This window comes from Cucumis sativus, chromosome 6 (assembly GCF_000004075.3).
Source record: "Cucumis sativus cultivar 9930 chromosome 6, Cucumber_9930_V3, whole genome shotgun sequence".
NCBI classification, from domain to species: domain Eukaryota; kingdom Viridiplantae; phylum Streptophyta; class Magnoliopsida; order Cucurbitales; family Cucurbitaceae; genus Cucumis; species Cucumis sativus.
The window spans coordinates 8,072,442-8,087,656 of record NC_026660.2 but is presented as its reverse complement, the minus strand read 5'-3'; the positions used below and the strand labels follow the sequence as shown (position 1 = coordinate 8,087,656).

The window sequence follows — 15,215 nt, the reverse complement described above, 5'->3', positions numbered from 1 at the left end:
TTTACAAATGGGCCTGAAATACACGTGCCAGCCCAATACAACAACCAACATGGGATCTACGCATGATTTTATTTTAATTTTGAAAAGTTACCAATCTAAATCATATTTCACTAATCTTCTCAAATTTTATTTATTATCTTAATTCAACTTTTCTATGTTTAGGACTTTTTAATCTTCACATCAATATTTAATATAATATTTTTTCAAAAATATGAAGTAAATATTAACTTAATTATTTTATACCAAATTTATAATATACTTTATAACTTTCACATTATATTTGTATTCATTAGGATATCATTCAACCGAAATTGCATTTCAAAAACAAATTTAATTGCAAATTTGGTAAATATGACGATAATCAGACGATAATTTGACTGTAATATGCTTCTAAATTTGATATTTTTGCAATTTTAAAAATGTAAATGATATTACCTCTATTATCATAAATTTTTTTACTATTTTTGCAAAGTCTACGTCATTTAATGTTGATATACTTTTAATATGGTATAAATTTGAAGCTAATATAGTAATAGTATATTTAATTATTTCTATAAATTAACTGTTTTCAATTTCATAATCAACTCAATATCAACTTTTTACAAACGTATTTTTCGGCGTTGTCCATTGTTTCAATTTTATCCGATCACTTTTACCGCTTGGTTTTTCGATTTTGTTCTTCCCTTTCTATCTCCTTTAAGTCTATCAGGTTAGTTTAGAATTTTTTTTTTTGTTCATATTTTTTATCCTTTCTATGTATTTATATTTTTCCATATACGGTGTCCGTAAACTATAAGTTTAATGAATCCTGCCTTTCAGTCATGTTTTTCATTTTTTTGTTTATCGTATCTTCTGGTCGTTGGATTTTTTTTTTTTGTTTAAGCATTAGTTACCAAAAAGCATGGTGTGCAACATGAGAATGCATTGAATGAAGTTAGAGGATTTTCAGAGGACTTTTATAAGATGTTACCAAAATTTGCTTATATGGTGGAACTCAACCACCCATATATTTCTTTCATATGCATCCTTATATAAGAAATAATTTTTTTATTTTTTTTTGTTTTTATTAATATATAGATTTTTCATGTTCCTAAGATCTATTATTGAATACAAAGTTGACGCTGAAGGTAGATTTCTATATTTCTTTATGACATTATCTGCTTCTATTTTCAGTGGGCAACATTGTTGTCAAGTCATTTTTATTGATAGAACAAGTCTCATGAATAAGTACGGGTACTCTTTTGTCTGCTTCAACACCTGATGCCAATGATCAGACATTTCCACTCGCTTTTTGTGTGGTCAATTTTGAAAATGATTCTTCTTGGACGTGGATTTGCAACCAATTAAAGATAATAATAGGTGGAAGGAGTCACGATGTTACAGTATCTGACATGTATAAAAGTATGTGCAAAGTCATAGAGGTAGTATTTTCAACGTTTTACATTGCATGTGTCTGGTTCATTTACTTAGGAACTTGAAGTTGAAGTATAGAAGAATAGTCGATACCATTTTTCATGCATGTGGCAAGGCTTATAATATTGTAGATTTTTTTAACACGATATGCGTTTATTGGAATCTGGTGCCCCTGGTATACGTGAGGAGTTACAATCAATTGGTTTTTGTAAGTGGTCTCGTGCATACTCACCATATAGTAGATATAATATCATGACCACTAATATGTCTGAGAGTTTGAATTTGGCCATAATCAAGGCTAGGGAGTTGCCAATATGTTTCATGCTTGAGGTTTTGAGAACGATGTTGCAAAAATGGTTTTTTTATCAAAGAAATGAAGCAGACTATCAAGTTACAGATTTTATAAAAACAATTGAAGTTCTTTTAAGGGAATCGATTGAACGTAGTCAATCTATGAAGATATTTTCCCTTTAATTTGTCTTACACATTCTATATATACATAATCATGTTAATTATATACGTTATATAATTTTCTATTAATTACCTACGTAGGTCAATCCCATTAACAATATGAAATACGTTATCCATAACACCTCTCAATATGTTGTGAGTGTCTTCGAAGATTTGTAGTTGCATGATGTGGGATATATTGCAAATACATTGTGCTCATGTATGTGTTGTTTTGACCATGAAGCATCGGTTAATAAAGTCATATTGAACAACATTTTGAGTTCAATTTAAAGAGGATTAATAAATCCCTTAGGCGATCATCGACAATAACAAATACCTGACGATGTTATGTCGATTGTCATCCTCACACCGAATATAAAACGTGCAGTTGGTCAACCGAAGAAGATTAGAATTCCTTTTAAAATGGAGTTCTAGAAATGCATTAAATGTGGCCGTTGTGGAGTTCAGTCTCAGATTGTGTTAATATGTTCAATATACCCTAATTCATTTCGTATGTGAAATATAAATTCGTACTAACTGAAAATTTTTGTTAAATTTTTTTCCGAACTTCTCTACTTCAGCTAGCCGTCAAAAAGCTTCTTCTTCACTGCCTAGATTTTCACAAATATTCTGATAGCCTGCTTCTTTAGTGAAGAAATTGGAATGAAGAACGTAACATTTTCAAAAAAGGAAGGTTGTCGTCTGAATTTCAAATTATCAAACTGTATCTCACCTTCCTCTAATTACGTTTTCAAATAAGGATGGTCCATCTCCTGTTTTATTTTTTATTTTTTTAAAATATCCAATTACTATTAACAATTGGTACACTGATAATTTGGGCCCTATATTTTTTACATTTGAAAAAAACTCGAGAAATTATAGTCCATCTTGTAATATGGTATACCATTTTAGGCCTTATTAGTTAAACTCCCCATTTTTTTCTCTTTACTCATTCTCGAAGATTTTGAGCCTGTTCGGTACATAAATTTAAAAATAAAGAAATCAATGAAAACATTAAATACAGCTACGTTTTTAAACATGTGTTTGATGATCGATTCAAAATTTGGATTCTAGTTTTACAAAAACAAAAATTAAATGTATTTTATATTATATATTGATAAATCATAAAATTGGTCTTACTTATTACGATAATTTACATAAATGTAACAAAAACAAAAAATATTTATGACTCGTGTAACAAAAAAAATAAAGTTCAAGAAGCCACCATTGTTTTCTCATAAAATTTCATATTTACCCTTTGTTGTTTTTTAATATCGTGAGACCATTCTTCACTTCACTTCATTTTCTTCTTGTTTGCAATTTATTCTTCTTCTCTTCATATTATTATTTCTCATTTTCATATTATTACTTTTCCTTCTTCATATTTTCACTTATGGTTTGTAACTCCTTCTTTCATAATTTCTTTTTTCTTTTTCATCTCACATTTCCTTTTTCTCTTCTTAGTATAAGATCTAAACGATATTAGTATATGATCTTAACGTTGTGTACCAATATCTAAACTATCAATTGTCTATCTCAGATACACAAAGATAGACCACTATTACTAATAGATTTGGTACAAGATTGTTTTTCACACGTGTGACCGATTAATTGCGAAGTATTTTTGTTATTTCATGGTGTGCACTTGTGAACTTTTTCCTTTTTCAAAATTGTTCTATACTATGTAAATATTTTCGCGTTTTGTTCTATTTTTAAAAAAACTCCAAAGTTATTATTAATTTGTTTGTGAATATAATTTATGTTTAAAAGAGAGAAATTTTCAAATATAGCAAAACTTTGAAACAATTTACAAAATATAGCAAAATTTATCAAATTCTTTATTTAAGTTTTTTTATTTTTTTTGCTATATTTTCCTGTTTTTTTTCATAAGAATTTCTCTTTAAAAAAATTAGTTGAGTTGCAATTTTAAGTTCTTAATGTTTGGAAAAAGTTAGAGTTTAACTTATAGTTTGATAAAACATGAAGTTCCTTAAGTGACAACTTTTAAAACATGAAAGAATGAGCTATAAAGTCCCGTGAGTGATAACTTTTAAAACAAAGCATGATAATGAAAACCTTGAGCGAATTGTAAATAAACTTAGCAAAACAACTTTCTTTTCAAACTTAGCTTTCAACTTTCACCTTTTCTTTCTTTCTTGCTATACCTTGAACTCTTTGTATCTATGAGACGAAACTCTAGGCATGGAAGCTTTATCCCTCGATCCATTACCTGTGAGACGAAACTCTAGACACTAGTTGCAACCAATGACTATAGCTAATATGAGATGAATAACCTAGGCGTCCATAGAGGCTCTCATCTCTTACCAAGTCTATGTGATGGAAACTCTAGATATTTGTTTCATTATATGTATATGCAGTTATTCATAGATGTCATATTAAAACTTTAATTGAGCGACTAGAATAGGTTCATTAGATAAAAGGTGCAATTCATATTTATTCGTTGCTAAAGTTCTAATGATATGCGTGTAATACAAATTTTCCTCTCTATCACCTAAGTATAAGCGAAGAGAGGTTTCCTAGTAAGTCCAGGGTTGAACATAGTGAATTAATGTTCCTAATGATCTTATCATGCAATTAACTCATGCGGTATAATTTATATAGTATATATATATATATATATATATATGAACAATATAATTTATCCTAATTATCTACATTAAGGTGCCTTTGGTGGTGCAAGGTGAACATGACGATGGAGAACGAACTTAGATTACAAGCATGGTAGGAAGGACCGCTTAATTAACTAATAGCAATGTATTGTGTATTAATAATTGGAGACGATACAAAACATTTGTTAACTTTAGAATTAAGGGGAGTGACCTCTCAAGATCCAAATACTTAAACCATGATTTGTATCTAATTAGTTTGTTTATATATAAGAAATTTCTCCTTAATTAAGGTGGGCAACCTCTCGGTGCTTTCGCCGCACACGTTAACATCTTTGCAACTTATGCGAATGATGAATTCGATGATAATATTGTATCACTACAATCTCCTCGTCACTTGCTTAGTTAAATACGTGCTTTCACTTGTCAGGTGATTACTTTTAATATCATTGTCTTTCCCTCAAATACACAATGTTTAGCATCCACATTTAGCTAAACAAAACTTATAAAACTTATATTGAGATTCTCTAGTATTAATAACACATTCCATTGCTCATGAACTAATTAAACAGATTGAATATGAATAACAATAGAGAAATGGAAGAATGATAGAAGAAGTGCACTACTATTATAAACATATCTTTAGGCCTCTTGGCCATGGAGTACATATTACAAAGTAACACAACAAAAACATAAAATGAAATACTAAGAAGTAGTCAAGCTGTAGAGTATAATTTCTCATAATCATCAAATCAAACTTCAACATTATAAATCATGTTTGAAAACATATAAACTTTTCATAGAAATCTCTTTTGAAACACTTCTAATTTGAATTCATCTTTCAATTCAGTAAAGAGAATTCATAATAAAGATTTTAACTTGAAAGCTTTTAAGAGAATTATTCACAAAAACTTTTAAGAAGAAAAATACTCACAAACACTTTACTAAAAGGCTTCTCTTCTCTTTTTCGCGGAACAACTTAACAACTCAACACTTTGTTTTTTTTCTTCTTTTTGCAAGAATCATTCGGCAACACTTCAACTCTTGACAAATTTTTAAAATATTAGTACTTACTTAATGACCTAAGTCCTTTATTTATAGAGCTCTTATTCTCAATTCGTCAGCTCCTACTTCTTAATGGAGCACGTGTAAACTTAAGATGTGTCCTTAATCATGCTTAACTTGAACTTCACATGTGACCCGTTAATCACACAGTTAGAAAATTTCTTCGAACTTTTCGTACTTCTTATCCTCGCCAAGCCTCATTCCCCAAAGAACCTTACTCATCCAACCTTTCTCGCGAACATCCTTATCATGTGGTTACACTTTTACTCCAAAAAATCTTCCTCACGAACTAACCAACTTTTCATTGCATAGAACTCTTACCGCAGACTTACACTTAAACTTCAAAGCTTCCTCACAAACTTCTTAAGACAACTTCTTAGCTCACAACCTTAAATTTCTTATTTTTTTTTCGTGAAATACTTGATTCTTCTCGCAAAGACCATACTAAAACGTCAATTATGAACATTTAGCGAAAATTTTCACTTCTTAACTTAAATTTTAGATACGGGTTTTACATAAATCATACCATTAAAAGCTTGATTGATATACAATATATAAATTATAAGAATAAAAACACACACGAATTCATTTTTTTCAGCTTCGTAAAAAAGTATGGGATCAAAAGCATAAGATTCTTTTGCTTCACCATTCAAAGAATTCATAACAAGTTCCTTTGCCCTCCATGCTTTATAGTAGCTAACATTTTCCCCAAATTTAGTACTCATGTGAATCATAATATCATTTGGAGTTCAAACAGTTAAAAGAACTAAAGTCTTCTATCATACAATCACTAATCAATGATGAAAATGCTTGTCTAGGAGTAGTTTGAATAAGATTTATGGAGCAATCGTGATTAGCAATATACTTCCTTAATCACCATAATTTCCCACCCTAAACTCTGATTTAGAAATTGATCTCACAGTCTTGAAATCAAAATTATTCTTTATAGCAATGTAGTAAAATGACTTTGATAGTAGTTCCTTGCTCGGAAACATATCATTTTCTTTCAAATCAAATGTAAAAGACAGACTACTTAACACAAATATCCATAAGAATTTGAAAATCATCATCAATTGAAGAAAAAGGTAGCATAGAACGCAAATTATCAACCTCACTATTAACAACACTAGATGACCATTCTAAATCCATATTAGAGACATGAGCAAAAGCATGGACAACTAATAGATGTCTTGTAATTTTTCCTTTAACTAAACATCAAAACCAAGCAACATTTTTATCTTTGTGAATTTCAACCACAGTTTGAATATCAGTGATACCATAATAAAATAAGATTGACAATTGTATCGAAGAAGGAGATCATCAAATCAAACTTCCTTTAATATCAAACTCACAAAATTTTCAAAACACATCGTTTTATCAACCAATATGCACGTAGCCTTTAGAATCTTAATCATAATTCTAAATTACTGCAAAAAAAAAAAAAAAAAAATTGTTATCCTAGTATTACACTAACACATTGATAGAAGATAAAATCTATGAGTGATGGACTTGTATCCTGGTGTATCATGGATAAAAGTTTGGTCTATTGAAACAAAGATGAAATTAAGTCGAATGAAAAACTAAAATTTGAGGAATAATCACACCTAAAAACAAACATCAAATTGAATTGATAAATATAAAGTGGATTAAAAAAAACTGAAGATCTAATCTAAAACCTTGAAATAAAATTTGATTACATACCACAAAATTAATGAAAGATTGCTGGAAAATTGTTGAACGTTAGAGAACAACGGATTAGATTTCAAGTAATTTAACATTTTAAAATGGTTTATCATAGATCATAGCCTCTTTTAGATTTTTTTTTTTTTCATTTTAACGTGTACATTTTTATTTAATTTTTGGATGTTCTTGAGAGTTTGTTGTGATTCAGAGGTTTTGATTTTAAATTTAAATATGTGAAATTATATAACTTAAATAACCCATCACTAAAATGGGCAAAGGGAAAACAATTTTCCCGTAGTCCGTTTAAAAATCTTTTTGTTTTTAGTTTAGATTATATAGAATATAGTTTACAAGAACCTATTTAACCTCAAAACCGACTTTTTTTTCTACACCCTCCTCACAAGAAAAAATATGCTCTCCCCTCCATATTTACATACACATCTTCAACATTTTTAAAAATAACAAAACAAATTATTCTATCACTATAAAAATTGTAAATATTTAGTAAAATCTACTCATTTGAAAATTCGCCTTTTTAATACCTATCTACAAAATATCTTATTCTACAGAAAGGATAACTAAAAATCGTTAGTTCCAATCCAATTAAGCTACGATGAAAGTTTTTTTTAACTAATTATAAGAATTTCTATTAACTTACTTGAAGTTTGCTCAAATTTCCATTAACATCATATTTTGAAACTTGTTTAAATCTCTGTTCAATATATGTCCTGTCAGTAACTTTTTAAAAAGAAACTAAAATAGAATATTAAAACAAAACCAATTAGACTAAAATCGAATACTTTTTTTTTTTTTTAATGTTTTCCTTTTCAATTGATAGCTAAGGTAAAGTATTCTTCCATAGGCACCCAATTCCGTCTTATCCATAAACATGAAATTTTAGTATACTAATCAAAAATATATATATATATATATATAATTATTCTCAAATTCATAATTAATTGTTTGTTTTTCTCTAACAAATACTTCTAACCTGACCTTATCTTTGTACCAACCTTCCGTATAATTAAAAATTATCACGTGACTATAACTTTTGAGTTTTTTCAAAATTGTTAAATTATTAATAAATGAACGAATTGTTGGAGAATCCATGCAAAAGACCATTGCCTTTTTCTCCTAAACAAAAATAATTCAATAACTAACTACAAACCTTAATTTGGATCCACAAGTGCATACAAACTACGGTTTATTAAAAGTAATTCTTAATTTGAAAACAATATCAAGAAACATATCAAAGCAAATGAATAATAGCAATAGATCATCACCAGAATCCAGGAACATGTATCTTCAAGAAAAAACAATAGACAATGGTCTAATCAAGAATATTCTAATTCTTTTTGTTTTGTTTACGTAAGGCACCAAAACCCCAACTGATGGATCCATTATTTGCTCAATTCTTTTGGTTTGACAATAAATGGCTAGAATAAAAAAAAGACATTACCTCCTTTTCATTTAGTAGCTCAGATTCTGTGGGACACTCCTGCCTTTATTTGCCTTCTATGGTAAGGGAAAGACCATCAATAGTTCCTTCCTTTTCATAGCATCTCTATTATCAACAATAAGCCTTTCCCCTGAAACAGCGAGATAAACTAAACTAAAACTGAAATTTTCTTCCCATTCCACTTACTTGATGCGTACATACAAAGTTCCTCAGGTCATAATTCGATTTTTTTTTCTTTTTCTTGTGGATTTTCGTTTTTTATGTTTTCAAACAAGAAAGAAAGTAAAGGAGGGCTTGCTTAATGTGGTCGCCAAATGTAATTGAGTTAGACTAGAGGGAAAGAGGGAGAGAGAGAGAGGGAGCGTTTATTGAGAATAACTTCATATTCCCAAGAATTGAGATTTGTTCAGCCAAATGGGAGAGTGGACTGAAACTGTGCATCATATATATATGGTGTTGAATATAGTGATCTTCCCTACTAAGATGCATTTGATAGGTGTCAACAATGTATTTCAATGGTATATGATTCTCTTTAGTTTTTACAAACCTTTTTTGGATCCCCCAACAAATTACTTCATATGTCAACTGAAAAAAGATATTCTCTGATCGTAAAGGCTAAGCAAAGCATCTACCTACAAGGTGTTCCAAAACAAGCCAATCAGAATGAATTTGTAGCTACCAATTCACCTTCTTATAAATACAAACTCTCCTTACAAGTTGAATATATGAAACAAAAATGCAACAGTAAAAGAAAAACAACAAAAAGCAAAAGCAAAACATAAAACATGAAGATAGAGAGAGAGATAACTCACCTGATGCACCCACGACACAAACTGAGGCTCGAGTACACTGAGATCCCCTACAACTGTGATGGGTGCAAGGAAGCTGGTATTGGCTACAAATACAAGTGCCAACAATGTGGATTCAACTTGCACAAGGTTTGTGCCGTTGGTGCCCCCAGAATCACCCATCCTTTCTATGAAAAATGTGAATTTAAATTATACTATTATCCCCCTGGCAAAGGAAAGCGAGTGTGTGATGCATGTAGAACTTATGTTCATGGATTTGTGTACCACTGCAATAGTTGTGACTTCGATCTCCATCCTTGTTGTGCAAACCTCCCACAAGTCCTTGATGATGGTAAACACAATCTTTACCTGTGTAACAAGCTCTCAAGCTCATGCCATAGCTGTGGAGGGAAGGGACTCGGTTGGTCGTACAGGTCGCAGTGCAAAACTTATAACCTTCATCTGTCATGTGTGAAAGAGATGCTGGTGGAAAGCTGGCAAGCCATATATTTCAATGTGGATAAGAATAAGGTTAGGCAAATGCATACTTCTATCCCAAGCCTCAAGGGATCACTGCAAAATCGTCCTGGGGCAAGAGGAACGGTTAAGAAGTATGGTCAGATGGCTGGTACTGCAGCTCGTGCCATTATCTCCGCCATTTTGGGGGACCCTACAGCTATAGTAGCAGCTGTAATTGGTGGCATCATATCAAAGTAAGATGAGGGAAAATACAAACAATCATGCTAATGTTGAATATCATGTATTCTTGATTTTATTTGTAAATTACTAATAATGTTTGTAGGTTAGGGGTCTTCAGGTTAAAATAATTGTTCTATGAGTGAATATGTTTGTTCATGCATTAGTCTGAGTAAATAATGTCGTGTGTAATGTGTGTATGCAGATAAAAGAACTCTAGAAAATGTCTAACGTCATTATGAAAAGGGAAAGTGCAGTATCAAGTAAACAAAATTCTGTTCACAATTCTCAGGTCCGTGCAGAAGAATAGGAACTACTTTCAAGCATATTTTTCCAATTCTATTTCTGCCAAGGAGAATATAATTGAGAATGGTGATCTTGAATACTGAAAACTAAACTTCATTTTGGTCATATGTAACTACTTGTCTTGTCCGTAGGGAACATATAAACTCCACGAACTTGGATATCTCAGCAGCCAAAAACATATTTACTAGAGTAAATACAGTTCGAACAATCAACAATTTAAAGGCATATGTAAAGAATGGACAGAATTGATAGCTGAGAGATCTTTTGCCTTTCTTCTACAATCTCTATCCACCACAAAGAAGAGATAATTATCACATTTGTTAACTATGCATTAACTATTTATGTCACAGAACCCACCATGATAGATTTTATACTAAACAATAACTTGACCAACAGACTACATAAATGCTTGAAATGAATACGATAACAACGCAACTAATATAATAAGTCCCAAGTTCAAACTGAACTATTTGAGCAAAAGACAGAACTTCAAATATTATTGCTCACACCAAGTTAAATGAGGCCAACAAAAATCCCGAAGTGCAACCATTGTTGTAAATACAAAGAAAAAATGCAAAATAAGTATGGGCAGAAAAAAAATTATATACAGCTCAATTTGAAAGAAATTAACTGTCCGAGGTAGCATACAGTGGACAATTTCTCATTATATAATCAAACTAATATAGTGCAAACAAGCTAATTATGATCCGGGATAAGGGAGGAGCAGGGGAAAAAATCAAGAGTGTTGTAGAATGACAATCTAACATACCAAACTTCATTAAGAACTTCTTCTGATTACGATCCAACATTTCACTTAAACTACACTTGGTATTGTTTTGTTTCAAAATTTTGTGTCGTAATTCTAGCCTCTTCTTCAAACCATGTCGAAAGAAGTCCGGATAACCAGCAACTTCTTCAATTCTATCAAGAAATTAATCTGTGGTTCTATAGAATGTTCGATACTCTTAATCAAAATAGGAGGATAACCGGCCACCAGGGCTACAATCTGCGCATCTCGAAATCCACAGTTCTTCAGGAAATCAAAATTGGGTGTCAAAACTTTGTTAGCATCCCTACATAAAACCTCAGGATAGCCACCTGCAATTGCTTGAAGATCTACATCCTTCAAACCTATAGATTTAAAAAATTTTAATGTGGGACGTAGCGTTTTATCGACACTATACCCCATAAGAAATGGATATTTTACCAAAACTTTGTCAATTAAGCCTTGCTTATCAAGGCCGAAATTAGCATGAAAGTCCACAATCTCAGTAAGTTTCGGCACAATGCTGTATCTAATAAGCCTGGGATTGAGCAAAATCATCTTCCCAAGCAGCTTCTCAGGGATATCCAATGCTTGGAAAAAAGCCAAACGTGGGCAAAGCTTGTCCTCCATGCTATGAAAAAGCATGTAAGGAAATTGGGCAACGGCCGAAGCAAATTCATGGGGGTGACTACCCAGAGTGGCAAGGCACTCGACCATGAGAACAAGCTATCCATTAAGACAAATAGTAAGAATCTTGGGATACTTGGAAAACATATGACGGAGCTGTCTCTCATGAATTCCAATATTTTTCAAGTAATCCCAGTTTTGAGAGGCGATTTCTTAAGGCATGCCTTCAAGCTGTTTGCACTTTTGTGAACATTTCGAGGATGCTTTTTTCCTCGAACCCTTTACTCCAGAAGAACCACAGCCCTTAAATTCATTTTAACCCTAGTAGATATACAAAAACGGTGGCAGAAGGCGTAGTTGCAGAAGGAAATGATTGAATTTGACTTCATTCTACGATTTCATAGAATATAATGGCCTGTGATGCCATCAAAGAAAAAAGAACAAAGCGAAATTCCACAGCTGTAACCATTTTGGTGTTAATTAGTAGCTTATAGCATAGAAGAAGAGGAAATTTTGAAAAACACCACATTTTCAGTTCATAACTTTTCAAAAACTTATAATTTTGTTTCTCTTTCAATCTCGGCCAACCTCGACATGGAGATTCTTCACAAATTTTTAAAAACTTTTTCAACGTTCATCATGGCCGAGTTCAAATCGTGATTGTTCTTTTTCTAAAATAATTGTAACTAAGGGGATTTATCAAATGACCAAAATACCTTTGGAAGCCCAAACGACTCATTTTGGTCTAGAACTATATGAGTTTTCTCCCAAATGAATAAATATCACTTAATTTAATTGTACCAACCTCATTAATTATACGTCGTCTTTTCAACATCCCTTTTAATCCAAAGATTTTATATTTTGCGCATCCCACAACTTCTTATTCAAAAAGTATCTACACGTACAAACATACAACTCCATGAGTCTCACCTTGTTTTGATGATTCTAAGTTGAATTTATGGCAAATTTTTTAGAATTTTGTTGAGGTAGTTGTTTGTTGACTTGTTTGATAGACATTCCATTAAATAGCTAACATTAATATAATGTAGATTAGTTTAAATCCTCGTTTCTTTAAGGTTGTTCTTGTTGAAGCTTCTAAGGAACAAAAGCTTGAAAGCAAGATTCTAAAATCTCAAGTATTGTGTTAAACTTGGGGAAATTCCAACCGAGAATATCAAGAGTACTTGCCAATTGAACTCGAGGCAGCCATGGTCCAAGATTCTTAAAAACCTCGTTTAGCGTATAATTTCTCGTTCCATCTCGATCGGACACGATACTGAGATTGTGTGTTGTCTCAAATGATCAAAATACCTTTGGAAGCCCAAACACTCGATATTCTCACAAGATCCTAAACCCTAAACACATTGCTCATTTCGACTGAGAACTAAACAAGATTGCTCTCAAAATTGAACGAATTTCTCTAATTTTTGCTCCACCCAAATTTTTAATAATAACTTATTCCCTTTTTTTAAGTAAGGGTGTTAAAGCTTGGAGATGGAGCACTTGGACAAACTTGATTGAATCAAACTTGAAGATGGAGCACACCGACTTTGCATCAAAGTGTACTTGACATTATCATTATTTTGACTTGAACTTGATGATGGATCACACCAAGCTTGAAGATGGAGAAGCAAGACTACACCAACCTATCGGCTACAACACATAGGAAAAGATGAAAATGATGATCCTCTCGACTGCGACACATGGGAGAAGATGAAGATGAAGATGAATCCTCTCGGCTGCAACACATGAGAGAATATGAAGATGAATCCCCTTAACTTCGACATATGGACGAAGATGAAGATGAATTAGTTCATTCATTATCTTGTGTTTGTAAGCTCCATCATGCTTATAGTGCGCCTGGTGCTATAGAAGTGGTTTAGGAACTCTTTTTCTAGTAGTTCTAAGTTGTCAATGACTTCTGGCTCCAGATGATTGGTATACCACTAGGAAGCATTCCCTTCCAAGCTTCGAATGAACTGCCTGACTAGTTGGTCTACCCTTGATCCTGCGTTTTCACATGTTCCAAAAAAGTGAGCAATGTGTTGCTTTGGATTGTCCTTTCCATTGAATTGTTGGAATTTTGAAGGTTGGTACCCAACGGGCATTCATAGGTCATTGATTCTTTTGGTATATGGTTTGGTCTACATAAAAGAAGTTTGTAGCAGTCCTCCATATTGAGCTCTTATGGAGCTTGCGATCATATCTTACAGTTGTTGGACTGACTGGGAGGTGACGAGGATGGATTGTTCCGTCTTGTTTTCCTACAACACAACTTTTCCTTTATCATTAGCTTTGGTAGCAAGAGTTTTGCTCGACTCAGTAGTTTCACAAACTTTCATTTGATCTCTTGAGGCAGAAATTTCATGATATCGCTCCTTGACAGCTTTCATTAGGAAATTTATTTTTCTCTCCATCTTTGCCATGGCGGCCTCAATAGTTACATCGGTCATCATGAAAGACACTACAAGGTCTGATTCTTGCTTTGATAGATTAGAAGCAGAAGTAGAGTGGTCGAACAAATGATTTTCTCTAATGATGATCTCACCTTTAGGAGATTCCATCAGTTGCTTAAGGATGCTCTGTGCGATGACAGAACCTTGATCTTGCTCCTGGATGATCCCCTTAGAACGACTACGGGTGACAGGTTCTGTATAGGCGTTGCTTGCAATAGAAAATTTGGATGCAACCTTCCTTAGTGTCATTAGTTGGTTTGTTGATTTGAGTTTCGAGAGAGAGATGAGAGGTAGAGATCCCACCGGACGTGCCAATTTGTTCGCACGAGATTTTCAAAGAAATTTGATTCATGAAGGTGAACTTGAGTTGATGTTGTATTTATATTAAATTGATGCGATGTGGTTCGATCTCTAGAATTTGATCATCTGATTTTCTCTTGATTGGATGTGTAGATTTGATGTTTATGCTTGATTTGAGGAAGCGGAGCATGTGATATTCTTGAAGTTGGAGTCTTCCAGCTCTTACGAGAATTGGAATAAAAAATTCTCAACCCCTTACAAACGAGAACTCCTCTATTCATAAAATTCTCTGGTAGACTTTATGAACTTGAGTCTGATTGATCCATGAATAAAACTCATGCGCTCAACCACATGAATTTGAGTCATGTTTAGCATTTGAACTAAATTAAGCTTACTTTTTTGCTCAATTGAACTTAGCCAAGTAAATAATATTTAATAATTAACTTGATCCAATGGTTACAATGAAAACAAATGACATAATTAGAATTAGCCAATTTATGTTTTCAATTTTAATTTCAGACACATGTAGATTTTTTTTAAGTAGTCCAAAATTTAATTATTTGTATTTTTTATCATTGA

The 15,215-nt window shown here is 32.2% G+C and overlaps 2 protein-coding genes across 2 annotated transcripts; one reads left to right on the top strand and one right to left on the bottom strand.

Moving 5' to 3' along the window:
* Positions 1–8,542: 8,542 nt before the first annotated feature.
* LOC101215111 (transcription termination factor MTERF6, chloroplastic/mitochondrial) lies at positions 8,543–14,585 on the bottom strand. Its single transcript, XM_031888311.1, is given in 6 exon segments — positions 8,543–8,827; positions 9,245–11,406; positions 11,409–12,138; positions 12,140–12,183; positions 13,800–13,888; positions 14,149–14,585. Coding segments are annotated over 5 exon segments (1,542 nt in total). The 3' UTR covers positions 8,543–8,827; positions 9,245–11,164.
* Positions 9,423–10,647, top strand: LOC101214474 (hypothetical protein). The gene is made up of 2 exons (XM_004139933.3): positions 9,423–10,198; positions 10,387–10,647. Exons 1-2 carry the CDS (start codon positions 9,483–9,485, stop codon positions 10,388–10,390), a joined length of 720 nt encoding a protein of 239 aa, XP_004139981.1. The 5' UTR covers positions 9,423–9,482; the 3' UTR covers positions 10,391–10,647.
* Positions 14,586–15,215: the final 630 nt, after the last annotated feature.